General features: G+C 45.5%; 2 protein-coding genes across 3 annotated transcripts in view; one reads left to right on the forward strand and one right to left on the reverse strand.

Moving 5' to 3' along the window:
* The window catches only part of RASSF5 (Ras association domain family member 5), a 72,224-nt gene extending 68,914 nt beyond the window's left edge, over positions 1-3,310 (forward strand). For both annotated transcript variants that reach the window (XM_082834348.1, XM_082834349.1), the window contains one exon: positions 767-3,310. In XM_082834348.1, coding sequence (XP_082690474.1) covers positions 767-919 — 153 coding nt within the window. In that variant the 3' untranslated portion in view covers positions 920-3,310. The remainder of the gene's footprint in view (positions 1-766) is intronic.
* Positions 3,311-5,566: 2,256 nt separating this feature from the next.
* Positions 5,567-24,159, reverse strand: EIF2D (eukaryotic translation initiation factor 2D). Its single transcript, XM_082865596.1, has 15 exons — positions 24,015-24,159; positions 22,910-23,100; positions 21,330-21,413; positions 20,756-20,846; positions 18,094-18,201; positions 15,994-16,247; positions 15,375-15,492; positions 13,501-13,546; positions 13,006-13,109; positions 12,735-12,884; positions 12,274-12,363; positions 11,452-11,547; positions 10,266-10,386; positions 7,278-7,452; positions 5,567-5,766 (listed from the first exon to the last, which is right to left on the reverse strand). Exons 1-15 carry the CDS (start codon positions 24,068-24,070, stop codon positions 5,696-5,698), a joined length of 1,755 nt encoding a protein of 584 aa, XP_082721722.1. The 5' UTR covers positions 24,071-24,159; the 3' UTR covers positions 5,567-5,695.
* Between the last annotated feature and the right edge of the window lie 3,502 nt (positions 24,160-27,661).

Genomic DNA, 27,661 nt, shown 5'->3' on the forward strand with positions numbered 1-27,661 from the left:
TGTGGTGCTTGTGTCTATGATTGTGGTTCCCTCTGTGGACTTCAGTTTTTTCATTTATCCAATGTGGGGATTAAACCAGATAAACCTTAATGTTCCTTTGTGCTCAAAGAGCTTAGGAGTCGAAACCCCTGGCCCCATGGGGGCCTCAGTTCCTGGGTCAGCCTGAGAGAAGTCAGACTTGCCTTCTTTCCTGAGCGGCCAGGTCCCCCAGGCCCACCAGGCTCTGCAGAGCTGTGCAACAGACTCTTCTCATCATCTGCTCTGCCAGCCAAGGGAGGCACATACCCTAATTCCACAGCAGATGAGAAACCAGGCTGAGAAGGTGGACTTATGTGCTCAAGGCCACACAGTGGAGCCAGGCTGACACCCAGTCTCCTGAGTCCAAGTCCAGCTCTCCTCCAGGTGCCACTTGAGGGTCCGCATGTTGGGAGCCTGTTGCTGATCACCCCAAAGCAGACAGCTGGGTCCCAGGCAGCTCCCGCGTCACTGTTAAGATCTCAGCGGCTACAGAGAAATTTAAGATTGTTGATTCTCTGAATAACAATGTGGCTTGTGGACGAGTAACTCTTGGCCACGAGATGCCAGGATTTGAAATTCTGTTGCTGGTGCGGCATGGAAACCCCAAGCTTTATTTTTCACATCTGCCTACTCAGTAGCAAACCATGTGCAAACTGTGTGAAGAGTGGGGACAGCAGGGGCCCTCAGATCAGGCGCCCACTAACCTGTCTCCTGTTGTTTCTCCCCCAATCTCCCTCTCGCCCCACAGTGGGATGCCTTCTCCATCCCCGAGCTCCAGAACTTCCTAACAATCCTGGAAAAGGAGGAGCAGGACAAAATCCAACAAGTGCAGAAGAAGTACGACAAGTTTAGGCAGAAACTGGAGGAGGCCTTAAGAGAATCCCAGGGCAAACCTGCCTAGCTGGTCCTGCTTCCTCTTCTCCCGATGCCCACGGATTTATTTTTATTATTAATTATTATTTTGCCACAGACACTTTTTCTCAGGACACCTCTGTTGGGTGCATCTGTGCCCACCCAGCAGTTCCAGACGTGGCACAAAATCTCTGATGGACACGTGTGTGTGTGGAGTTGGGGCCTGCCCACCGTCACGCTGTGCCCTCTGCACACTGCCCAGGAGCAGCGCTCGCTCGTGTGAAATTTCCGCCACGTCCTCTCACCATCGGCAAGCCTTTCACAAACCAAATAGTTGCCTCTCTCCACACCAGCCGGCAAAGGAAAGAAAAAAGATTTTAGAGATATATGTTCTTTCTCTGCCTTTTATTCTTTTTCAATTGCTTTCTTATTTGCCATCCACGGTTCCCTTATTTATGAGTCCAAGAATTGTAGCATATTCCTTTAGCAGGTCTGAGCTGAGTCCCTGAGAGCACGACAGTGCTCATAAAAGGACTGTCCCCCACTTTCCCCAGGTGCCCGTTGTTCATGCCTAAGGGAAGGTCATAAAGCTACTGGCTCGGGTCAGGAGCACCGAAGCTGAGATTGCCTGAGAACTTTCCAGAGAAGCTGCAGCCGGCCCTGGCCCTGATGGCCCAAAAGTCTGAGCCCATGTAAACCCAAAGGCATACACATCTGTGTATGTGTGGTCTTCAGCCATATCTTTGTCAACAACTCTTTGTTTGAGTTACAGTTTTGAATTTAATATTGCCATCATCCTCCTGTGTTTCCACCAAAGGGAAACCAGCCATTTACCATTTTTAAAGTCTCCTGCTGAGTACGGAAATCAGGCAGTCAAAGCCAAAACATGTTGCAGATAAAGGTGTCCAAGCTGTCTTCAGCCTTCCCCGGGCTAGAGAGCAGAGGAGGCCTGGCTGCCTTGGTTTCCCTTTGGCCTCCAGCACTGCCTCGCTCCTCCCACTGGGACTCTGGGATCTCCAGATACTGCCAGAGGAGCTGCCTTGAGTACAGAGTGGGGAACCTCCAACTCAGCCAACTTGGAGACCTTTATGTTCGAAGAATGGCCAGCCGTGGGGCTGGCCTCCTGCTGACCTCAGTGCCTTTTTGTTTTCAAAGAGGGACAGGAGCAGGGGCATTTGCTTGAGGCTCTGCTGCTGGCTTGCTCCTGCCAGGAAGTGGACCGCGGCAGTGTGGGAGACAAGGCCAGGAGAATCTTCCCTCCAGGTATGGGACGAGGGTCGCAGACCTCCTTCCCGTCTAAGGTCCTGGGCTCTGACTTCCAAGAAGTGAGGTCAAACTGCCTGGACAGGGCGGATCAGATTCCCAACTCTACATGTGTACTGGCTCCTTGCTTAGGTCCAAACTTAAAACTAGCCAAACAATTCAAGCCGGTAGCCAGGACTACAGAGACACTCCTGCACAGAGGGAGAAGGACTCTGGACTTTCAAAGCGGGGCCAGTTTTCCAGTGCAGCCTCTGAGAGACCATTTCTTCGTCAGCCTCTGAGAGACCATTTCTTTGTCGTCCTCTGCCTTCCCAAGTCCCTGTTGGGTTGGTTTGAGCCCACACTTCTTTGTGTAGCCTCAGCAGTTCCCTCCCTCCCTGACCCTTGCTGAGTCCACAGGCCCCTGATCACAGAAGGAATGCAGACCCCTCATCATGCAAACTACTTAGTCTTCAGAGCTGCAAAAACAGGACGATTTAAGCAGCTCAAAAGAGATTTTTTACATCATAAAAACCCTAGTTATCTGCTATCTCCTGCTCAGCCTTATCCCGTCCCCCGCTTAAAAAAATCTCTCTCCCTGCTGTGTATCGACAGGGGTGGGTGCAGAGTCCTCTTTTCTTCAAGCTGCATGTCTTTAACATGAATAGAAGGCATGGATCCTGTGCAACCGCTGTGAATGCTGCTGAGAACCTCCCTCTGATGGGGTGGCTATTTTATTTTTGAGAAGGAAAAGAAGTCATGTACATATATACATAAAGGCATATAGCTATATATAAAGAGATAGTGGTGTTTATGAAATAAGGAAACTATGGGAAAATTCAGACTTTCTCTAAAGCACAGTTAGACCAGGACCCAGGCTGAGGCCCTACCTCCGAAACAGTAGTGTGTAGGGAGTGTCCCTTCCCTCCCAGGGTGGGCATGACTGCTGGAGTGCCTTCTACTGTTGTGTTGCCCAGTGCGTAAATGTTCTTTTTAAATGTCTTTCTTATGTGGGTTTTAAAGAAAGTAATAAAAGCTGGTTGCAAAAATCATTCAGACCAGAGATGTGTTCCTTGAACTTCCCCATCTCATGGAAATCGGGAGCTGGGAGAGGGGGTGGGAATAGAGGAACACGCACACTTTGTGTCCAAGTCAGATTTCCTTTTGCCAACGAGCAGAGGAATGAAGGCTACTGTTCAAATCAGCTTGAGAAAACTGTCCAAAGGCATGGGCTGGGGGTGCTGCCTAGGTGCCTGGCTATTCTGCATCCGCACAGAGCAGGAGAGGAAAGGGGACTTACTACAGAGAGGAGGGGCTTTCTGGAGCTAAGGATGATTGAACACCAGAACAGGCTACTGAGTTAAGCAATGATTCTTCTATTTTCAGAATTATTTTAAAATTAGATAGGAATGTGTCTTTGAAAGTTTGAGATTATCTCACCTGGAGGAAGGGGGCTAGATGACTAAAACAGTCCCTTGACCTTAGCTCTGATGTCCGTCAAAGGAACATCTCGGTAACCGTGGTAATAACCACGTAAAAGTTATTAGAAAGAAATTCTCGCCTGCCTTCCAGTATTGATCACACACAGTGCAATGAATGGGGGCCCCCGGAGCTCATCCAGTCCACTCCCAGCCTCCCTCTAGGAGAGCACCCCCTGTCCAATAGACATTCTTAAAAGTGTCCAGGAATGGGGCACATCTGTAATGTGTGCTCACCTAGACCTCCAAGAAGTATATCTTTCAATAATTTTGCCAAAACCCAGAAATGAAGCAGTTTCTGCTTTTCACTGAAACTCACTTGGTTACAATATGGGATTAAGTTTAAAGTTGTACATTTGACCTTGGTATAGATTATTCAGTTCAGCACACAGAAAAAGGAATCCTTTGCACAGCCTAACTCTCCCCTGCCTCCTCACATGTACCTATGTTATTCACAAGGAGGAAAGGGAAGATGAGTCATTGCAAATGTGTCACCATTACTGGAAATACCGTTCGAAGCACAAGTCTTGACAACACTGTTTCACAGCAGAATTCTGGGTCAAACCACAGTAAAGAGTTGGATGTTCATTTTAGATCCAGCCTCACCATCTACTGGCTTGTGTCTTTAGCAGGGATTAACAAGGCAAGACACAACCTCTCTCTGAGGCTCCAATCCCTCCAGGGTTGTGCAAAACACATCACGTCTGTGAAAGAACTTTATAAAGTACTACGTGTTATTTGTATTCATATGAGGACCATATTTCATGACTGCTGTACATACTGTGCTCCCTTAGATCAAAGTGTCTGTCCAAGGGTTCTGCTGTAACAGAATCTTGTTTGGGGTCAATTTCTAGAAATCTCTTTCTCAGTTTCATATTGCTTATGTCAACGGAGTGGATCGGTAAAAAAGGAGTTTACTTACAGTGAGTCAGCAGTGAAAAGGACAATTATTCGGGGCCTAATAACAAAAGGCAAGGAACCTCACACACACATTTTCATACTCATCCCCTTCTTCTTTTTCAAGCCCCAGATGGGGAATTTGTGAATACTGTAGATAGTTTCAAGCCTTTATCTTGGTTTAAAAAAAACAAAAGTGGTATGACCAAGGGAAAAAAGGAAGTAAACTGAAGTGTGTTTTTTTGATGGTAAAACCAAAGAACTCTGCAGTTATTCAGCTCAGCCCTTCTTCCTATCGTACAAGGAGAGCCCTGGTACAGAAATGACTGCCACAAACTGAGCAGGGACCACAGCAGGGGTTCTGAACCTTTTTGGCATCACATGATCCTGCTGGGAATTTGACAAAAGCATGGTAACCTCTTTTAGGAAAATGATCATACAAAATCTTGCACACTCTTTCGGAAAAGTTCGTGGACCCTCTGAAGATCAACTGAAGACCTCTTCCATGAGCCCCAGATGAAGAAGTTTGAGGCTAAAGAAAGCATTTGTTGGCTAAGACTTCACTGCAGCAAAGCCATCATCTTGCAGCCACATCACAACTTACGGCTGTTAGTGGCAGCTGCCAATGTTGGGGAAAAATCATTGCTGTATAGAATTCCATGTCCTAATATGCTTTCACTGTTTCTTATTTCTGTATAGCCTAAACTTTGCTAGAACTTAAGGCCAACCCTTCCTTCTTTTGCCTTGATTGATGACAAATATAAATATCTATATAAATAGCCCTTTAAAGATGTGAAGGAGTGATTTTGGGCTAGGAGGTTAATTAGGTAGTAAGAATAGCAAGAGGCTGTTGAATATTTGGTAGAGGGACTTTAAAAATGGGAAGGGCCCACCTGCCTGAACTCTGCATGGGCTATTCAGCCTTGAAAGCAGAGGACAAACTAAAATGACTGGAACCACATGAATGGAAAAGGCATGCCACAACGGCCTTGAGTGTCCATTTAAAATGGCTTCTGATCTGAAAACTTCGTACAACATTTTAGCTAAGTGGAGGAAACAGGAGGGAAATCAAATTTAGATTAGAATAAAAATTTATTTTGGTAAAGAATTATATATTTTTTTAATTTGCAAAAGCAGAAAATACTCATATAAATTACCAGCCCACAGCTTGGATTTCCTCTGGATCAACCACATGAAACAAGAGTCTGTCACTTCTTCTTGCCAGGTTTGGGGGCCTTTTCCAGGCCCTGGATGTGTTTTCGAGGAAGCCGATACTCTTCTACAATCCAAAAGGCAGAAACTCCTCAGTGAGGCATGTGTATGCTCTTCTCCCCGCAACTCCTTCCCCTTGGTCTACAATGACCCTCCTTGGCCCCGACCTCCAAGGTCCCCAATCTGCACAGCTACCTCCTGGCCCTCTTGCCCCACTGTGTGCTCATTCCTGCTGTCAACTCTCAGTTCAAACCATTTCCATCATATGACCTGCTCTTCTACACCCAGCTCAAACTCAACTCCAACGGGAATGGACCATTTATCCTTACACCTCGAGGATGAAGTGTGTACTTCAGCAACTTTCACGTTGATAGCTACCTTCTAGGTGTACTTCAGGCATTTATAATTTTCTCACAAGAGAGAATGTGTGTGTCTGAGTTCAGTCATGTGTTTATCTTTTCTCCTCTGTATTTCGTATGGGGTTTTTCACTTAAAGGGGCTCAACTGTAAAAGTTAACTGCTGGGTACTGCCTTAGACCATAAAATAAATTTGCTTATTGAGCATTTACTATGGGCCAGACCCTGGGCATGAAAAAAGGATGAAAAAGGTAAGGTCTCTGATTCAAGAAGTTCAGTCTAACAGGGAGTTCAGACAACAGAATAAATTAGCCAAGTTGTAGACACTAACCAGAAATATAAACACAATTGGAAAGTACTATGTTAGCAGTTTTTTAAATGTCAATTTAAGGAAACAGAAAAAAAAAAAGGAACATGTTCTAAGACAGGCTTCCTGTGACCCCTGAGCTGGGCCAATGAGCCTTTAAGGTCAGGCTGTGAGAGGCCACGCAAGGTGAGGCGACAACACAGAGGAAAGCACCCAGGTGTGAATATGCAGGTGCACATGGGGAACAGCAAAGGAGACCAGCACGGCTGAAGCCTGGCGTGGGGATCAGGGACCTGCCAGAAAACCCGGATGGAAGATGGGGTTGGGCTGGGAGGGTCTTGTTTATTGAGCTTAAGAGTTTATTCTGAAGGCATTAAGGAGATATAAAAAGTTTTTCAGAGAGGAGTGATGTGATCACATTGTTGTAGGAAGCTGACTCCGGCAGCTGGCATTGAGGACAGACTGGAGGCTGGGTGACTCAGGGTTGGTAGAAAGAACCTAGGCTTGGGAGTCAAGCAAATCAAAGTTCAGAGCCCAGCTGCAGCACTGAACAGCTGAATGTCTCAGCGCAATGTACTGAAACTTAGTTTCCTCATCTGCAAAACAGAAACAGTTCTGCAGCATCGTTATGATTCAGAGAGACCAAGCCTGCAAAAAGCCCAGCAAAGTGCCTAGCAAAGTTTGGGTGCTCAACAAATGTCTTACAAAAAAAGGAAAACCAGGAAGAAAACTACTAGCATGGTGGAGAAAACAATGAATTTGGGGGCTAAAGGATCTAGTTCAAACATTAGTTCTACCTCTCTCTGGCTGCTAAAAGCTACATATATGGTAACCTCACTAGGGTGAGTTTAGTTGGTAGGAAGATCTTTGCCAAGTTAGACCAATGTGTCTGCTTCTTAAGAGGGGATGCTCACCGAGCAACAGCCGGCCAAGGTGGTGGATCTGATTTCCCTGGATCTGAACCTGCAGGATGTCCTTGGTCCCAGGGGCAGGAGTGACAGTAGTGCTAGCCTGGCATCGCTGCTGGAGGATGGTAGCCACTGAGCATGGGTCCAGACCATAGGCCTCCAAGTTCCGGACCACAGTCACCTGTGGGGGACAGAAGACTGATGGTGGGTACAGACCACATGCCCTCCCCTCCAGAAACCTTCCAGGGCCTCAGAAGCCTCCTCACCCTCTATGTTCACCATCCCTACAACCATGGTACCTTCATCCAAATAATTAATTTTTGTGCTTCTAAATTGATTTTTTCTTTCTACCCCATCCAATACAGGCACACCTCAGAGGTATTGTGGGTTCAGTTCCAGACCCACCATGATAAAGCGAGTATCACAGTAAAATGAGTCACATGAATTTTTGGTTTCCCAGTGCATACAAAAGTTACGTTCTCATGAAAATCAAAACCACAATGAGGTACCACCTCACACTGTTCAGAATGGCCATCATTAAAGTCTACAAATAATAAATGCTGGAGAGGATGTGGAGAAAAGGAAACCCTCTTACACTCTGTGTGGGAATGTAAATTGGTACAGCTGCTATGGAGAACAGTATGGAGGTTCCTCAAAAAACTAAAAATAGAACTACCATATGATCTAGCAATCCCACTCCTGGGCATATACCCAGGCAAAACTATAACTCGAGAAGATACATGTACCCCTATGCTCATAGCATCACTATTTACAATAGCCAAGACATGGAAACAACCTATCTATCATTCTATTTACAGATGAATGGATAAAGAAGATGTGGTACATATATACAATGGAATATTACTCAGCCATAAAAAAGAATTAAATAGTGCCATTTGCAGCAACATGGACGGACCTAGAGATTATCACATTAAGCAAAGTCAGTCAGAAAGAGAAAGACAAATACCATATGATATCACTTGTATATGGAATCTAAAATACAACACAAATGAACTTATCTATGAAACAGAAACAGACTCACAGACATAGAGAACAGTCTTGTGGTTGCCAAGGGGGAGGCGAGGGTAAGGGAAGGATTAGGAGTTTGGGACTAGCAGATGCAAACTAGTAAATACAGGATGGAAAAATAACAAGGTCCTAGTGTATAGCACAGGGAACTATATTCAATATCCTGTGATAAACCATATGGAAAATAATACAAAAAAGAATATATATATGTATAACTGAATCACTTTGCTGTACAGCAGAAATTAACACAACATTGTAAATCAACTATACTTCAATGAAATATTTTTAAAAGTTATGTTCTCACTATACTGTTAAGTTTGCAATAATATTATGTCTTAAAAAACAAAGTATATACCTTAATTAAAAACTACCTTATTGCTAAAAAGTGCTACCCATCACCTGAGCCTTCAACGAGTTGTAACCTTTTTCACAATAGTAACATCAAAGATCACTGATCATCGATCACCATAACAAATTTAATAATGAAAAAATTCATATATTTTTTAAAAGCTTTTTTTATGGAGAATTTAAAACATAAATAAAAGTAGAATAGTACGATGAGCTCCCATGTACCCATCATGAATTTTAACAATTATCAACTCATGACCAACCTTGATTCATCTATATCCCCACCCACCCCCATTCCTGTGTTACCTTAAAGCAAATCCCCCTAGACATCAGATCTCGTCTGCAAATATTTCCGTATGTATCGCCAAAAGACAAGGGCTCTTTTTAACATAAAGACAAAACCATCATCACACATAATTACACATTCAAGAAAGGGCGGCTATTGCTAATTATTAAGGTTATCATTGTTTGGTTCTCATTTATTGAACGTTTATATGCCAAGTACTATTCTAAGTGCTTCGCCTACATATATTCCTTCATTTGATCCTCACAGTGCCTTATGAGGTAGGTATTATCCCCATTCTTCAAATAAGGAAACTCAGGCAAAATAACATTAAGTAACTTGCTCAAAGTCAAGCAGCAAGGCCACACTGGAACCCAGGTCTCTAATCTCAAAGCCCACGTTCATAACCACACACTACTAGAAAGTTCTTTATTTTGAACCCAAGTCTGGCTTCTTGGGATTTCTACCCAATAATCTTATTTCTGTCTTCTCAAGGCATACAAAATACGTGCACTCCTTTTCCAAGTACAGCTTTTCACATATTTGAGGACAGATGTAATTTGTTCCCTACGACTTTGTGTTGCCAAGCTAAACACACTCAGTTCCTTCAGCGATTCTTTTTTTCTTTCCTTTCTTTTTGTTTTTTTCTTTTGGCTGCGTTGCGTCTTCTTTGGTGCGTGTGGGCTTTCTCTAGTTGCGGCGAGCAGGGTCTACTCTTCGTTGTGGTACACGGGCTCCTCATTGCGGTGGCTTCTCTTGTTGCGGAGCACAGGCTGTAGGCACGCAGGCTTCAGTAGTTGCGGCACGTGGGCTCGGCAGTTGAGGCACACGGGCTCTAGAGCGCAGGCTCAGTAGTTGTGGCGCATGGGCTTAGTTGCTCCACAGCATGTGGGATCTTCCCAGGCCAGGGATCGAACCCATGTCCCCTGCATTGGCAGGCAGATTCTTAACCACTGCACCACCAGGGAAGTCCCTCCTTCAGCGATTCTTTAGTAGTTATTTTCACTGAGCAAGGCCCAAGAGGTAACAGAATGAGTAAGAGCTGAAAGCCCCTACCATAGTTCTAAGAAAAAAATAAATATAAGATCTTGTTTACTTTTAGAACCAGGCTCTAGCAAGTTTCCTAGCACAAAATCCTAGAGAGCAGTGAGGGAGGGGATCAGCTTTACCTGTTTTACATAGGGCCTAGCCCAGTCACACAAACATGGGTGTTTCCTAAACAATCTTTGAGGCGTTTAAGGCCAATCTAAAAACCTCCGATCGCATTAGAGAGACTAGAACTTAGCAGGGACATTAAATCACCATCTTCAAACGTTGTGTCTTTTAAAAATTACCTTTTTGTTAGAAGCTCTCTGTGCTAGGGTGATGTCAATTGGGCAGATTTTGCCTTTCTTCACAATGGGCTCTTGTCCCGGAAAGGTCACTTGATAGGCAGGCTGCAATTTTTCCAAACATCTGAAACAGGAGTTAATGAGTTGGTGACTGATAAAGCCAGCAGAAACCATTTCCTCATATCCCATTCCCAGCAGACAGCTAGATGGAAGCTGATCTTACAGGTGGCGGTTCACCTCTGCCTGCACAGTAGAGTCATTCAAATCAGCTAGGGAGCTAAACCCCAGACCAATTAAGTCAGAAACTCTCATCAGGAAGATTCATTTGTTAAAGCTCCCCAAAGTGTGGCCACAGTCAAGACCCACTGACTCAGGGCAGGGAACATCCGAGACTCGAGCCCCTAGAAACTGTCCACTTGCCTGGCCTTCTGAAAACCTGCCCAGGCGGGCTTGTGGAGTTTACTATCTCAAGAGTCTCCCTTACCCAGCAGAATAAAGTGCTGCTTCACATTTCTGACATGCTGCAATCATGCATCATTTATAGACACTTTTACCACAAGGAATTTCTACCTTTTGTCTAACCAGATTTTCTTTTGCTAGCATATATACTGAGATTGACAAACTTTTTCTAGAAAGGGCCAGGTGGTAAATATTTTAGGCTTTCAAGGGCCATATGGTCTCTGTTGAAATTACTCAACTCTGCCATTTAGCAGGAAAGCAGCACAGATAATATGTAAACAAATGGGTGTGGCTGCGTGCCAATAAAACCTTATTTACAAAAACAGGTAGCAGGCCAGATTTGGCCCACAGGCTACAGTTTGCTAACTCCTTATAGAAGTTATTTTCAGTTTTGGGTCTACGGAAAAGAAAGAGTATAAGAATCCTTCCTTTGAAAAGACTTTAAGACAATCCCCACCCACCACCCACACCTTCTTTTTTTGAAGCTCTTATTTCTAATTAATGTTCCTCTTCTCTCTCCTTCTCAAGTTCTTCTATACTGTGTTGGCTCATATCGCTCCAAAGACCCTCCACGTCAGAATTACCCAAGCCTGTGTTTATGTAGACTGACATGGTGTGAATTATGGAAAGAAAGTCCGAGCTGATGAGAGGGACAATTCTGAAGTCCAATGTGATAGACATTAAGGAGAGGGGATGGAAACATCGGGGAGGGGCTGCCAATCCCCACTACCTGTTCAGGAGACTGTCCCATGGAAGCTTCATGACTGTGTGCTGTTCACCTTTCTCTAAGATGCAGTCACATAGGATGGGATCCAATTTCACAAGACTAAAGGGAAAGAAAAGGCAATAAAGAACTCCTAGCCCCGCCCCTTCTGATCCCAGGGTCCTCTCAGGATTCATGTGTTATGTGTTGTTTAAAGTCATTCAGGATTATTAGAACCAATTAGGGGTTCACAGTCCATGAAGCAACGTACCCTCTGGATGGGAGGTACACGTCTGCTTTCCTAGAACAAAGGAGAAACAGGCAGTGGAGGGGAAAGTGGGATGGGAAAAAATTCTGAAGACCGGGATCCCGGCTCACTTCTGCTACTAACTAACCATGATTAAACCAGTAGTTCCCAACTTTTTGATCATGAGGGTATCTTTTGAAATTAAAAACAAAAAAATTAATGAAACACTCTTCATTTAGTAGTTTACCTTCTATATCCACTTACTAAGAAAACAGAGAATACCAAAAAGCTAAGATGGCTTTGGTAAAATTTTTTAAAGTTTGCATTTTGTTCCTCACAAGAGCAAGTGCATTGGAAAATCAACAGTAGATACATATGAGATGATGCTTACTCAGGCTACAGTCAATGTTGACAGCACATCTGGATCTGACTACCTTAGACCACAACTCTAAGTGTCCACAGCCTATGGTTTAGAAACCACTGGCCTTGATTATTGCTAGCAGTCTGTGATCTCCTGCACCCCTCCCTCCCAGCCACCCCCCACATATTCTGAAGATGAACACTGAAAGACATGGGGCGAGCTCCCCTCCCCATCCACTCACTTTTTGTTGTCTGCATCAACCAGGTCATTTTTCTTGGCGTAGTTGATGACGATTGTTCGGACCTCACTGCCCTCGAGGATGCTCCCCTTCCTAGGTGAGAAGTGACAGGGGGGGCGTTATTCACGCTATGCTGGGAGACAAACTGTAAATACCAAGATTCACTTCCTGCTCAGCAGGGCGATGTCCTCAGCTTCTCGACCTCTGGGTTCTTCCCTTTTCCTGCCAGGGGCCAGCAGGGCCGTGTGAAGAATAATTACAGGTAGAAAAGGGAGAGACCTACTCTCTCATTCACTTAGTCCAGAGACCCTTCCCAGGGGAAGGAGGCTTGAAGCTGGATCTGGGAGAAAGGGAGGAGGGGGCAGAGCAGGTTTTGCCAGTCACAGAAGAACACTACTTAGGCTGAAAGGATTATAGGCCAGAACACCAAGCAGGCAGAGAAGGGCTGCTCTCCAAAAACTCACTTGTGGCCAGACTCCTGGAAGAGCAGGGTCATGCTGGCTGGGACACAGTAGAGGGATTTTATATCTGGAGGGTGATAGGGCTGTTCCCTGCTACCCTCCTGGATTGTCTGGGAGGTCGGGGAGGGCTCGGGTATGACGAAAGATGTGATCCTAAAACCCAGCAGAAGGAAAGAAAAAACACATTTTATACTAGTGTCTCGGCGATTCCCGGTCCGTGGCCCAGGTGCCCTGGGGCCAGCTGAGCTGCGGTGACCAGGCCCCCTGCACTCACCTCGGGTGCTTCCAGTCCACAGCCACAATGCTCTCCACCCCTTTGCTCAGCTCCTGCACCTGTATAATCTGCTCCTGCTGCATGTGCTGCAGGAACTTAGAGAGCTAAGGGAGAGAGGGCCAGTGGTAGGGGACCTCATCGACTCTGCACACACGCTGAGCACCTGAGACATGCCAGACACCGAGCTGGGCAGGTCCCGGGGAGGGACGTGGGACAGTCCCTGTCCTCATCCAGTTAGGAAGGGAAGGGTCCCTGCCGGTGAAGCCTTTCAGAACTTGGATCAGATATAAAGGGGTGGGAAGGAGAGAGGGGAGTGGGTGCCCACCCAACTGCCTCAGCCCAGGGAGAGTTTTCTTCCGCCCCCTATACCTGGAATCAAAAAGCTTAATTCTAGCCTCAGCCCTGCAGACAGGGCTTCCCCATGTCCACCAGCTCACGCCACGTGTGCCCCTACACAGCTCCCTGTGTGGGTATGCAGAGAAGGGACCCGCTTACCTTTTTGTAGCTTGACTTCTTTATGTCCAGTTGTCGTCCTTCAGGGCTGATGGCAGATGGAAAAGGCAAGTTAAGCAAACAAAGCAGTAGTGGTACGGCCTGCCTGACACTGAGAGGAGGACGTTTTCCTCAGCCTTCCTCCTGCACGTTCAGAAAGAGGCCGCTGTTCCAGAGCTCTCTGCCCATCGGCAGCATCAGAGAGAGATGCAGACTTTAGCTCCTCCAGGTCCTTGCTGTCCAATAGGCCTTTCTGTAAGGATGGAATGTTCTCTGCTATCAACGTGGTGGCCACTAGACAGATGTGGCTATTAAGCATTGGAAATGTGACGAATGTGACTAAGGAACTGAATTTTAAATTTTATTTAATTTAAACTTAAATAGCCACACATGGCTTGTGGCTACTGTACCAGATACAGCTTTAGATTCCTTTCAAACTAGACAGGCTTCTGTGGCCTCAGAAGTTTCACCTCCAGGTGAGCGTCTGCAACACCAAGCTCACTGTGGCAGCAAGGCAAACCACATCCTGCAGGCCAAATCTGGCAATGCCCGTTCATCTACTGTCTATGGTTGCTTTACTGCCACAATGGCAGACTTGCACAGTTGCAATAGAGACTGTAGGGCCTGCAAAGCCTAAAATAATTACTATCTGACTCTTTATAGACTGTTAGCTTTGGGGGAAAGATCCCTAATGAAAGCTGTAATCATTCTATCTCCCCAGAACGTACATCTTCTCTCAAAATGTGACAAGCAAAAGCAGTGGGATTCATAGGGATCCCTTCTAGAACCCACCCCAGGTTAAGAACCTCTACCCCTTTCCCAGTTACTTGCAACCCAGCAAGGTCAGGACAAATTACCAAGTATCCTGCCACGCACTCCAGACCCCATACGTGTATAGAATGCCTTAAAGAAACTCACATGTAGAGGAAGAGAATTACATTAAAACCACTTTTTTTTTTTCTTTTTTTTTTGCTGTACGCGGGCCTCTCACTGCTGTGGCCTCTCCCGTCGCGGAGCACAGGCTCCGGACGCGCAGGCTCAGCGGCCATGGCTCACGGGCCCAGCCGCTCCGCGGCATGTGGGATCTTCCCGGACCGGGGCACAAACCCGTGTCCCCTGCATCCGCAGGCAGACTCTCAACCACTGAGCCACCAGGGAAGCCCCTTAAAACCACTTTTTTAAAAAACAGAGCAAAATTCTCAGAAAGAAATTCAGACTTGAGGTGAAAATCAATAAGCAAATCTCCTGACATGATAATATTTACTGGGTGCTTATTAAATGTCAGGTTATTTGATCTTGACAGCAATCTTACAAGTGTTAGAAATCAGGGCTCAGAGAAGCCTGGTAATGGGCTCAAATACACCTTTGCTCCAACACCCTGGGGAGCTGGTTTTTGAGCCCAGATGGCTCTGTCTTCAAAGTCCAGGTTCAACCCACATGTAACACTCCCTCTGCTGGTGGCTGTGTGTGCGGGTCGGGTGGGGGGTTCACACCGATTCTTCCTGCTGACACAACCTAATCTGGCCCACCTACTCTTCAGAAAGGTGTGAGGGGATTGAAGCCTCCAGACAAACAGGCTGCCCCAGGGCCCTTCCGGGGCCGGACATGCTGCCCGATCAGTAAAAGAGCCCAGAATCACCACAGCAGAGGCAGTGCTCAAAGCGCCTTGCGAATTTTAACCTTCATTTCCTCAACATCCTTTTACTGGCTAAAACTTAAGTCTTTAAAACTCAGTATTTGCTAGATCAACCCTCCACTTCACTCTTTCCACATCATGTCCCTAAAACAATTCCCCCATCAGCCGTGTCCCATCCTACCACCAAAGAGCAAGAGACAGACCCACCGCCCAGCCCCAGCCCACACCGTGCCTTCCATACCAGCAGGGGAACATGTGGCTGCCCAGGAGAGTGCTGGTGAGTAAAGGGAGGTCAGCCTTCTTGACGCGGTACTTCAAAGCACACAAGAAGCATCTCTGCAACAGTTCGTCCATTTGCTCTGCAAGGAAAAGACAAGAACCACATCCTTCCTGAGGGCCGCAGAAGGCCCGCGCAGCACAGGTAAGCTCCCCGCACAGTGACATCCGTACCTTACCCCTCAGCTCTGAAGGAGCCCATTCCCAGGCACCAAAGCTCGCAGACTCTCTAGAACACTGAGCCTTTACAGAGGTCTCACCCCACAGAAGGGGTCAGGCCACAAAGTCCCACCCAGCCAGGCGCAGATGCTTCTCTGATAGAGAAGTCAGAGGCAGAAGAAAACTAAGAGGGCCGTGTAGCTGGGAACAGTCCAAATAGCAGAGTCGACGGGTATCCAGGGAAACGCGACATATGCGGAAGACTCCCAGGTAAGATGGCAAAGGGCTGCGGCACCACCCTCAGCAAAAATAAGGACTTTCCCCTCCCCTCCCGGAGCTGTAGTGCCGCTCTAGTCAGAAGCAGAGCAGAGCACTTAAGTCTCCTACACTGAGAGGAGACTGCCCTACTTCTGCCAGAGCTGTACCTTGAAGGGTCTTGCTGTCCGTGGGGTCTGGGTTCAGGCTCCCAACACTGGGGTCTTCTGTGGCTTCCGACAGGGACTTCTCCCCACACCTCTGCTGAACCTCCCCCTCCTCCTCCTCTCCCTCCAGGGTCAGGCGCCTCATGTCTGCCTGCAAGGTGGTGTCTGCCTGGACAGACCCCTTCTCTTCACTGAGATCTGGGGGATCCAGGGCCAGTGGAGCAATGGATGGTGGAGAGGACTTGTCTCCAGATCGCCTGCAAAAACCTCATGTCAGAAACACTGAGCAGCAGCCGCAACACTCTCCAGCCCCGGTCAGGGGGTCAGCGGGGGTCCTGAGAGAGTAAGACCCACAGGCAGGGGTGTCCAGGAGAGGCCAGAGAACCTGGGTGTGCCTCTCAAAATCTGTTTCCAATTCTGGGCTCAGAGAAGTCCCATGCCTCAGTTTCCTCATCTCTGAAATGGGGAGAGTAATTCTTGCCTCCTCCTTAACCCAAAGGAATAATAATATTATTAACAGAAATTCAGGGACAGAGAAAGATTAAAGACAACATAGTTAAAGTGGAGCTCCCCTTCCAAAGTATTCCCTTCATATAAATTAAAAATAAAACTATTTTGAATTAAATAACCAAATTAAGATTGCAAACGCATCTGTAGTACCAGTTTGGTGAAATACAAACCCAAGGTTCAGCGTATGGAACAAATTACAAACACCTGGACTGCTCAAGACTGCAAAAACAGTTGCTTCTGTGTTAAATCAGAATGCAACCTAAAATAGATAAATGACAAGGACCAGCTGTATAGCACAGGAACTATATTCAATACCTTGTAATAACCTTTAATGGAAAAGAATCTGAAAAGGAACATATATGTATATATCTATATCTAGAATCACTAGATATACTAATGATCACTAGAATCACTTGGCTGTACACCTGAAACTAACACAACATTGTACATCAACTATACCTCAATTGAAAAAAAAGAATGCAATCTAACCTGCAGAGTAGAGATTACAATGGTTTTATGCCATTAAGCCTTATGAAGACAGGAAAAAAAGGGATGCCACGTAGCAGAGCGGTAAAAGCAAACAGCTTTATGTTAACTAAGATTATGCAAGTCAAACAAAGTTTTACTAACAGCTGCAGAAGGGCTTATTAGTATGGCTACTAGTGAGGCCACAGCGTATGTTTAGGCTATTCTGATCAGGTAAATACCATAAGTATTTTGAAAGGGTGGGAGGAGGGGAGACTGAGGCAGCCACTGATAAGACAATTTAGACAACAGGACCTTAATTGCCCAGACTAACAGTCAGAAAAAAAGGTGCTGTGAGTACGTGAGTAAGCAGCCCTCAAATGCCTGCTGAAACCCAGACTGATGAGGCTGTACCTCCAGCAAAGCAGTGCTTGGCCAATACTTGTAAAATAAGTAACTCCAAGACTGACTAAAAACGTAAGGGTAAATCTATACCAACAGGCCACAACACTTGGCCAAAAGACCAGGTATACTGCTTTCGAGAAAAGCACTACTTACTATTTTGGTTAAATGACAAGAAAATAACCAGAAAATAAACTCACATACAGCTCCAGAGAGCAACTGTCACAGTGAGAAAGTGCAAGTTCCATAATGAGGACGAGATCCGAAATGTGGAACTTGAACAACATGAAAGTAATCAGGTTATCACCCTGGTGCCTGAGGATCTACTCTACTTTGATTTGGATTCAGATGTGAGAATTCCCGAGCACTCGTCATGGGGTCAGAAAATGCCTTAATGTACACGGCAGAAAAGGCCAGATTGACCAGTGCCATAAAAATAAAGAATATCACTGTACTGAGAGGCAGAGAAGACAATCCCTAAGGCCTTCTTCCAGCCCTAGGATTCTACAATTCACCTAGAAAATAAAGTTCTCTGTAATTTCTTTTCTAAGCAGGCAAAAATATATATATATATTTTTTCTCCACATTTTGCAAGGAAATTAATGTCTGGGGTCAGCAACTTGACTAAGGACAGAGCAGGGATCAAAACTCTCGCTTCTGAATCCAGACCCTGTGCTCTCTCCGCCCACCCAGCTCCCTATAAAACAGAAAAAGCATGGAACCCACCACAAGTGGTCCTGGTAGGTGTGGAGCACAGAGAAGCCCCTTCCCTTCAGACCTGAGGTCAGCATCTCGGCTGTGGACATGGCAGCAACTCCGATGGCAACGGGGGCTCTGAGAGGAGGAGGCCAGAGACAAGGGTCAGGGAAAGTCTTCCAGGAGGGCACATGTCAGGACCAGCTTTCTACACATGTGTTCAAAGCACCACGGTTGCAAATCTGAAGCATCCACTTGTATCACAGAGCTAAAACTCAGTGCAGTCTCAATCTTATTCAAATTACCTACACATATGACTTTCAAAAATTCCTTGACCAAATATTCCCTTGTGTGCAATTAACTCCTCTACTGATGTTATCATTGTTATATTATTATGAATCAAACCCAGGCAGGACTCAGAAGGATATTTAAAGTTTCCTGTAATTTCAAAAATATAAATCTCCCCATTTAAAAAAGGCATAGCCATCCTATATGGAAATTCAGAAGGGAGGCCATTCATATGCCATACATTAGGCTGAGGGATGCCACAGGGAAGAGAGAAGAGAGATACAGTGGTACCAACTAAAGGTTCCTTCTGAGTTGGTTCTTTGTAACAGGGCTTGCTCTGTATAACTATCTATCTAAGAACTGGATGTGTCCAAAATATAAAAAACAACCACATTTACAATAACTACAAAAAAACTACCAAAGCCCAAATGGAAATCTCTGTCAGCCCACTGTTACTCAGCAATGCTCACACATTGCCTGTAAGGATTGGTGTCCAGCTGGCTAACAGGAGGGGAATATACAAGCCTGGCAACGTTGCCTGGACCTAAGGTAGATGATTCAAGGGCAGATTTCCCAACACCTGAACTTCAAAAAAATGTTTGCTAATCCGGTGGCTCCACTTACTGTGCCCATGGGTCAGTTCCTGCCACAGAATCTTTGAATTTGGCTTCTTTCCCAGTTCCTAAAAGACGGGTCTTTGTCTTCCACCCTTGGAATGGTCAATGGCTCAAGAACTTCAGTCTCGAACCTGGCTTGTAGTTTTAGTAAACTCCCCTGTACCCTCATCCCCTTCCATAAACCACCTAGGCTTCATTCCCACATACATTCTAAATGCCGAACTGAGAGGCCAAATACACATGTATGTAGTTTTCTCCTATCTTGGATAGAATACTGGGGGGAAAATCAATAATTTCACCATTCTTTTCAACTTCAAGTTTTGCTACAGGTAAACAAGGAAGGAAACATTTCTAGGTGCTTGGTTCCGAAAGGTTCAAGGAAAATAGGAGAATATGAGCAGCAAAAATAAGATCTTTAAACACTGACCCCTCCCATGCCTACCATGTTTCTCTCTCAAAGAAGCAATGAGTAAAATAATAAGATGTCATTTTTCATTCAGGATGATACAAATGAAAATGACCCATCACATCCAGTGTCGGTGAGCATGTAAGGAAACAGGCTCCATATACCCTGTAGGTAGGAGGGAAAACTGACACAGCATTTTTATAGGGCAACAGAAAGTATGCACGATCTTCAGCCAAACAGTTCTGCTTCTTAGTATTTATTTTAGAAAAATATTGGCACTAGTGTCCCTAGAGGCATCAGGAAGATCTTGTTTGTGATAGAGACAAAGTAGAGGCAACCACAATGTCCACTAGAAGAGGACTTTTCCCATCACCCCACAGCGGGTAAAAAGATTCAGCTTATCTGTGCTTGCTGACACGGAAAATGTCCCCACTACCTGAAGTGAAAAAGTAATAGGGATAAAGTTTGTTTATTTGTATTTTTAAACATACACACTCCAGACCATACATTTTATATGCACGCGTATATATGCATTGAAGAAGGCTGACAAGGACATGCATCAGAATGATAATGGTTACTTCTAGGAGAAAAGGATTATGGGGTGAGAGGGTTTTGATTTTTCAGAACTGTTCATACGATTACTTCCTAATTATTTTAAAAAAGAGACACTGTGGTGATGGCTGAACAACCCTGTAAATATACTAAAAAAAATCACTGAATTGTACATTTGAAACAGGTGAATTTTATAGTATGAAAACTATATCTCAATAAATCTATTAAAAATAATTAAAAGATGAGGATTATGATGTGGATGTTAGACAAAAATAATGTTGAAGCCATGAAAGGCAGGAAAGGCCAAGAAAATGTCACAGACAGGAGACTAAGAAGGCATGACAACTAAATGCAATGTGGTACCTAGACTGGATGCTTGAACACAAAAGAAGAAAAAAAGACATCGTGGGAAAACTGGGGAAATATGCATCAAGTCTGTAATAGTGTCAAAAGGACTGTACCAATGTTAATTCCTTCGTGTTGATAACTGTACTGTGTTTATACAGGATGTTATCATTACAGGAAGCTGGGTAAGGAATATTTCAGGACTCTGTACTATATTTGCAACTCTTCTGTAAATCTAAGAAAAAAATTTTTAAAGGAAAAAAAAACAAATAAATTTTAAAAAAGAAGCAGCAGGAGCAAATACACTTGGCCCAGATGTATGGACACCCCACAGGCTCACTGCCATTCCCCACTCTCTGATTGTTCAGGAAGAATCTGTTTTTTCTTTTAATCCTTTATCCATAGGCTGTGAAGTTGTCATTCCCACCCCTCCCAAGTTTTCCCTAAGTTTTTTCCCCATAGGCACAGCTGACTGGCACAGTACCTGTTCCCCACCAAGGCAATGGCACAGAGGTCACCCTTCTGTACCTGAGGCAGACCAGCAGGGGGCACCACTAGTCCTGGCAGCATCAAATCTGCAGGAAACAAAAGCATTGCAACTAACTCCACAGTTTACTTCATCATTTATTCATTTGCTCAACAAACATACATTTATTAAGCATCAACTACATTATTCATAATGAAAATTAAAAGTGGCAAACTGAGGATCAGACCTTTTCCTTCTGGGAGACTAGTGGTCAAACTGAAGCGCCAAGCTGAGGGTCCAGTTCCATGATCTATCTTATTCTGGTTTCCTAAATTCAGTTTATTAATCTAAAGTATAGCATATGGCAGTTCACAAAGCACTTTCATGTCACTTATCTTATTTAAGCCTTAGAGCAGGGTCAGAGAGGCCCAGAGAGCTCATAGAAGCAGCCACGTAAGAGATGCAACAGACACGGGGGAAAAATTCTATTTTTCAATCATATGAATGCACAAAATGGATACATTTATTAAAGTAGTTGGCCTTTACTAAGTAGGTTTCAGCCAGTATCCAGAATATAGGAAAATACTCTTACCTGCTCCCCCTACCAGTTTTTCAAGCACCAGGGGCCATGTTGTAAATGTTGGTAGAAGATCGGGATAAGACCACAGGGTGTACACTGTCCAAGAAGAGAGCCAGAAAACACTTACTGCCCAAAAGTCAACCCCCTGGGGAATGGCAAAGCCAAACACTAAGGGCACATTAATCAAGATGTAGAAAAGAAACTCAACTCAAAGCTAGAGAGAAGGTTGTAAGGGGATGCCCAAAGAAGTTGCATTCTTTTTTTTTTTTTAATTAGGTTACCCCAAGTTTGTGAAGCGGTTTATATGTTATATGCTATTTACTTTAGAATCCTTGCTCCCTTTAGCCTTAGAGACCTGCATTCTTTACATATTTATATTGAGCTCTTTGCAGTAGTTTCTCTCAATCTATGATCTTGAGAAGTTATCACTTTTACTGGTCGGAAGACACATGAAGTGAGCTACAGCTTTAAGGGTCTGTTTAATTGCCAAAGTTGGATATTTATGTGTAAGGCTAAAACTAGTGATGAAGTGAACATCTGCTTTTGCCTGTCCAGTATCCCTTTCCCCCTCTCTGGAAACTGAGTGCCCCTTTTCCTGTGGGAAACACATTCCATATAGTTTACAGCAGGCTGACACCCTTCTCAACGAGGCTGCAGTCTTGAAGAAGGTGGAGACTTAAGAAACTGGGTGTCACTTGAGACATGGAGGCACCTATTGTTCCACCTGGATTGCAGCAGCCCAAAATGGCCATAGTGGATAAAAGTAGGGACAGAGCCCCCACGAGGATTCCTTTTATGACCTCAGAAGCAAGTAATCCGAAACCAGGGCACAAGCCTGTAAGAAATTCTGAAACTTTCCCATGTTTATTATTTTTATTCTCTCTGTTTCCACAGGGATTAGCAGTAAAACCCTTAGATCAAAAAGGGCTTGTATGTGTACAGCAGCAAAGCAGGGTGGGGGTAGGGGTGGCCTGGGGTAGGAGACTGCACTGCACTGCTGCAGCCAAGCTGGGAGGAAGAAAAGCCCCCAGATGACAAAGTAGGTGTCAGCAGCCAAGGAAAAGAGAAAAGGACACTGCCTTTCTGAGATCTGTGACAAAGAAAGCAAGCAAAGGATCCTGAGAGCCAGACGAGAGTCTAAGAAAGAATCCCTGTGAGATATCTCAGCCAAAGCCCACCACTAAGACAGCTGGGTATGGAGTTTAACGAACCCAGCTTCTTTCCCATCACAGTATCTCTTCAGTATCTTAAGAAAATTCCCCTAGTGAAAGTTCTAAGAAGTATTTTCTACATGCCCTGAAACTCCACCCTTTTCACGACCTCTGCTCCAATCCCTAGTTAACCCACTAGAAACAAGTGTTTCTTCACCTCAGAATTTCCCTTGACAACTACCTTCTTTTTTGTGTTAACCCTTTTTCCCCTCACTTTTATAGCAGTTTCTGATCTTGAAAGACCCAATTCTAAGGACACTAAATCCAAAAAGATTCTTAGGGAGATTTTGCATATATTTGTTTTAAGGAAGACGGATTAATGGAAGAAACAGATATTAGGCAAGGACCATAGTAATGGGCATCTCCATCCCATTGTCATACCTGTCGGATATAGATTTTTCTCCAGTTCAAATAGGATGGGGTTACCACCACTCACGTACACAGTCACTGCATCCCCTCTGTGAGCATACAACTTCACAATGTTGAGTTCTTCCTTTCCAGGTACTAACTCAGAGACCTGATCCGTTCCAAGAGTGGGGAAAACAGCTGTCACATCGGCCCGAAGCTTTCTCCTGCAGAGAGCACACACACCTGGTATGTATGCTGCCTGGATGGATTTTAATAAATATTGAGGACTCAAGACTTACTATAAAATCACGAGGGCCAAGAAAAAGACTGGTTGATGATGCCCTATTCTCACTCTTCCAAAACATCCCATTCTCTTTCTCATCCAATGTCTCATCTATTTTCACATGTTCCTGGGGCATGTCTTTCCATTTTACAAAGAAAGGAAAAAACTGAGATCCGGTAAGCAACCCAAGTTAGCCTGCCACTGGAAGCTAAGCCCTACCTTCCTGACTCCACACATAGCTCTTGGACCCACTCCTTTCTCATATATGCTTGACAAATCTGTCAACCTATGATTAAACAGCTCTGCTAGGGCACCAAGAATGACAACTATCGAACACTGGCTCCAAAATTCCCAAGGTGATACCTTCATTTGCAAAACAGCTCTTACCACATGTGCCTTATCCTCTCTCACCTCACCCTCCGTCTGTCTCTCCTGCCAGTGGTAATCACTAGACACTTCTTCTCGTATACTTGTAGTTCTCCGTGCCCCATCTAATCTCTCCCAAGGGACTCAAAGCTCTTGGTAGGGCAGGGACCCCGTTTTCCTTCATTTCTGCATCCTCCACGACACCTTAAACAGACTGCAGTCAGCAGGCGCTGATTGAATTACGCTTTCTCGTAAACTCACTAAAATATCCAAAAGACAGCCTGGGAGATAAATCAGGCCTCCTCTCCATCTTCACTCTCAAAACACGTCTAACTCACCCTTGCCCGCCCCCCGGGGTCCCTTCTCCGGCTGTACCCCTCGGCCTCCACCCCAAGTCGGCTGACCCAGCCCAGAAAAGGCTGTGAGCCAGCCGAGCTTGAGAGATGTCTGGGTGCCCTGGTGGGCAGAGCAGGCTCTTCTCTCCCTCACCTGTCCGACCCCTTGATGGCCGTGTTGGACTTGACCCGAAAGGCCTTGGCAAACATGTCTGCTGGAGTGGCCTGGGGAAGAGAAGGAGACCACAGCAGCCAGGGGCTGTCAGGAAAGCGCGAGCGCGGCGGCTTCCCGACCCGCAGTCCTGGGGGCAGCCATGCTTGGGCCCGGCTGGGAAAGGGGCCCGGCTGGAAACCGGGGCCGCGCAGCTTCGCGGCCGCCCCTAGTGGCAAGGCTGGGAACTGAAGCGTGGGGGGCGGGGCCGGAGAAGGCGGGGCGGATCCCTGCGCGGAGCGGTGCACCCTGGCGCCTCACCCCTTCTGCTCGGCTCCGCGCCTACGCGAGTGGCTTGAGCGGGCGCGTCTGTAGTATCTCTGGGGCCAACAGCGATTCCGTTCATTTTTACTCCATCAGCGTTATAGTGTGTTGAGTAGGAGCTCTGCCAGCTCTCATTCCGTTCAGTTTAGTTCAGCTGCACAAAATTAATTGAACTCGTGTTTTATTAAACTTGCAGGTCTCTTGAATGCTTTTCTTCAGGGCTTTTGTTTATTAAGATCTTTACATTTTATTGCACGCTTGGGGCCTCAGCTAGAATTCTTTCCGAGATTTTCTCCTTCCTGTTTTTTAATTTACATGAGGTGATAATAACAATAACAAGGAATCCACTTTAGTCCCAGGTTTGACCTCCTGTTAAGAGGAAAAAACTATACAAATGATCTTCAAATCTGTTATTTAAAACATTTTTGGTTAAAAAACCCCACAGTTTTGGACATTTTTATGTACCTTTTGCATTCTGGCATTATTTGGGGGGATTTTGTTTCCAAAGCAATTTTTAAAACTCAGAGTGCTTATAAAAAAAATAATTTTGAGGCATAGTAAGATCAAATTATGGTTTGGCTTCTCCCTAGCAGTTTGATCTTGGGCCAATGGCTTATCCTTTCTGAAACTCTTACATTCTCTGTAAGATGTGGAGGTAATAATACATACTTCACTGGGCTTCTGTGAGAAACCACTGAGATAATGTATGTGATATGTTGCAGGGTGCTTTGAAATTTTCCAATAAATAGTAGATATTAGTCCAAAACAAACAAACAAAAAACAGTCTCAGGCAGGGGTGAGGGATAGGGTTTCCCTGAAAGGGACTGCTGTGTACCCTGGATACAAGGATTTTAATACCTGGGGTCCCGGCCCCTACTAAACTTAATTTTGCTTATGAAAATTTCAGAGCAGAGTGTCCATCCACCAAGAAAAAAAAAAAAAAATCCTAATTGCTTTAATTTGGTGATACAGTCACACAGAGGAGAAGTCCATCTGGGCTATAACAAAGATTAGGCCTTCCACAGTCTCTGTCCACCACCATCTCTGCCCTTAATCTGAGGCCACCCACAACTCCATCTCCTCCTGCACTTCTGACCCACCATGCCTTTATTCTGAACCACCCCAGCCATAAAGCCAAAGTCAGAGGAGCCCAGAGGAGGAGAGTGCCACAGATCCTTGTCCACTTGGGCCCCCACCCAGCCACACTCAGGGGGTGTGATGCCAGACTCTGTGCTGTTGACCAGGCCTATTGCAGTACAGCCACGGAAGCAGTCTCTGTCCAAGGAGCTGAGGAAGGTTATTCAAGGGAATACTCGAAATTTCAAGCTGTGAAAACTATTGTACACACCAGATGTCCTGGCTAAGAAGGCACAGATTAGCAGCCTAAAAATTAATTCATGGTCGACAAGTAGGAGCCAAGACCCAAGGGGATTCTGTACACAGCATCCTGCCTCCCTATTGGCAGAGCAAGATCTCCCTTTCCCCAGGAGGGCGCCATCCCAACTTCTCTGCCTGAATCAGGGACCTGTCTGCTCCCTGCCCGTAGCCCTGTTGCTAGGCAAGCTGGCTGAACCCTGAGTCCAGCAAGCCCAGATTCTTTAACTTTCCCTTTGTGGCTCCAGTACAGCCCCACAGGGCTACCAACCTGCTGCCCACTCTTGGGTAAGCTGCAAACACAGGCTCTCTTTTATTTATTTTTTTTAAAAAAAGGAAAGGTAGAAGTTAGAGTCCAGAGGGTAGAGCCAAGAATCGTCATTCACAAGACTTCAGCCATAATCAAGGAACTGGCAACACATGCCTTGATGGATTTCGTATTAGCTATAATCAGTGACTCCTGTGTGCCTCCCATTTTCCTCCCCTTTGGGGAGTGTCTACAATGGTTATAGGTGGTTATAATATGCCTGTCCCAACACTGTATGTCGAATTTGTTTGGGGCAGAAAGCTTGTGTCTTTTGTTCACAGATCTTCAGATCAAGAACTGTACTCAAGCAGCTATAGTCAAGGAAATACACCTGAGGCTCATTATCCACACCTGGACCTGATTTAGATGATGAGATCCTTAATTCTGAACAGATAAAGGAGTGAAATTCGAGGGGACCTGGGGAAGGAGTTAATATGTTTTGCATTTAAGAGGCACATGAATCATTGAAAGGCAGAGGGTAGATTATGGTAGCCAGACTCCAAGAGGGCTCTCAGTGCTCTTCATGTGCTTATGTGTTCCCCTCCCACGTGAGACCAGGCCTGACTTCTGTGACCATTAGCATATGGCCAAAGTGATATTGTGTGACTCCTTATGGCTAAGTCATTGCCATTTCTACCTTAGTCTCCTAGATTTCTTGCTCTGGCGGAAACCCCCCACCATCTTGAAAGGACACTCAGGAAGCCCTGTAAAAAGGTCCGTGTGGAGAGGAACCCATCTCCTAGCACCAACTTGCCATGTGATTGAGCCACCTTGGAAGCACAGCCTCCAGCCCTGGGCAAGTCGTCCCATCCCACATGCTTTCAAGCCTTCCAGCTGAGGCCCCAGCCACGAGGGATCAGAGACTAGTCATTCCACTATGCCCTGTCTGAAGTCCTGGTCCACAGAAGTCATGAGATGGTAAATAATTATTGTTTTAAGTTATTAAGCTTGGGGATGGTTTGTTATGATGCACTGCATAACTAATACAGGAACCCAAGCATTTCTCACTCCCAGTGCATCCTGAGATAGCCAGTTGGTCCATGTCACTGTGATTGAAGCCACAACTGTGTACAGTCCAGCTGTTCTCCCAGGAAATCATCCTCCACTGGCTCTTTTGCTTACGATGTAGAAATTGAAAACCTAAAAGCCTAAGATGTTGAACTCACAATATAAAAGGGGGACACAGGAGGCAAAGATACGCACATCGGATGCTTGCACTTGCAAAATAAAACCACAAGGCAAATCTGAAGAAGGCAGAGTTCCACTATGCCCAGCTCAGCACTGATGTGTTGCCTGGTATTCAGGGATAGGTGGGCGCCAGCCAAGACCAGAGCACCCAGTCTGAGAACAGCTGCATCCACTTCCCAGCCAGCCTGCTCCACATGCCCTGGGAGCCCTGAGCTGCCCCTTGCTTCAGCAGGGTGAAGACTTTCTTTGTGAGTTTGATGCCCACCTGTCCTTTCTCCTTTCTTGGGACTGCTCAAACTAAATATTCAGCTGGGCTTTTGAAAATCCCCTTTCCTCTTCATTGCCTCCCCCAAACTCACACACCCAAAAGCTAATGAACCTGTGAGATCCCAGGTAAGGCCTGTAGGAACCCTCAGACACTGGCAATTGGGCAAAAAAAGAGTTGTGTATCTGCTCA

This window comes from Leucopleurus acutus, assembly GCF_964270905.1.
Source record: "Leucopleurus acutus genome assembly, chromosome: 2".
In the NCBI taxonomy this organism is placed as follows: domain Eukaryota; kingdom Metazoa; phylum Chordata; class Mammalia; order Artiodactyla; family Delphinidae; genus Leucopleurus; species Leucopleurus acutus.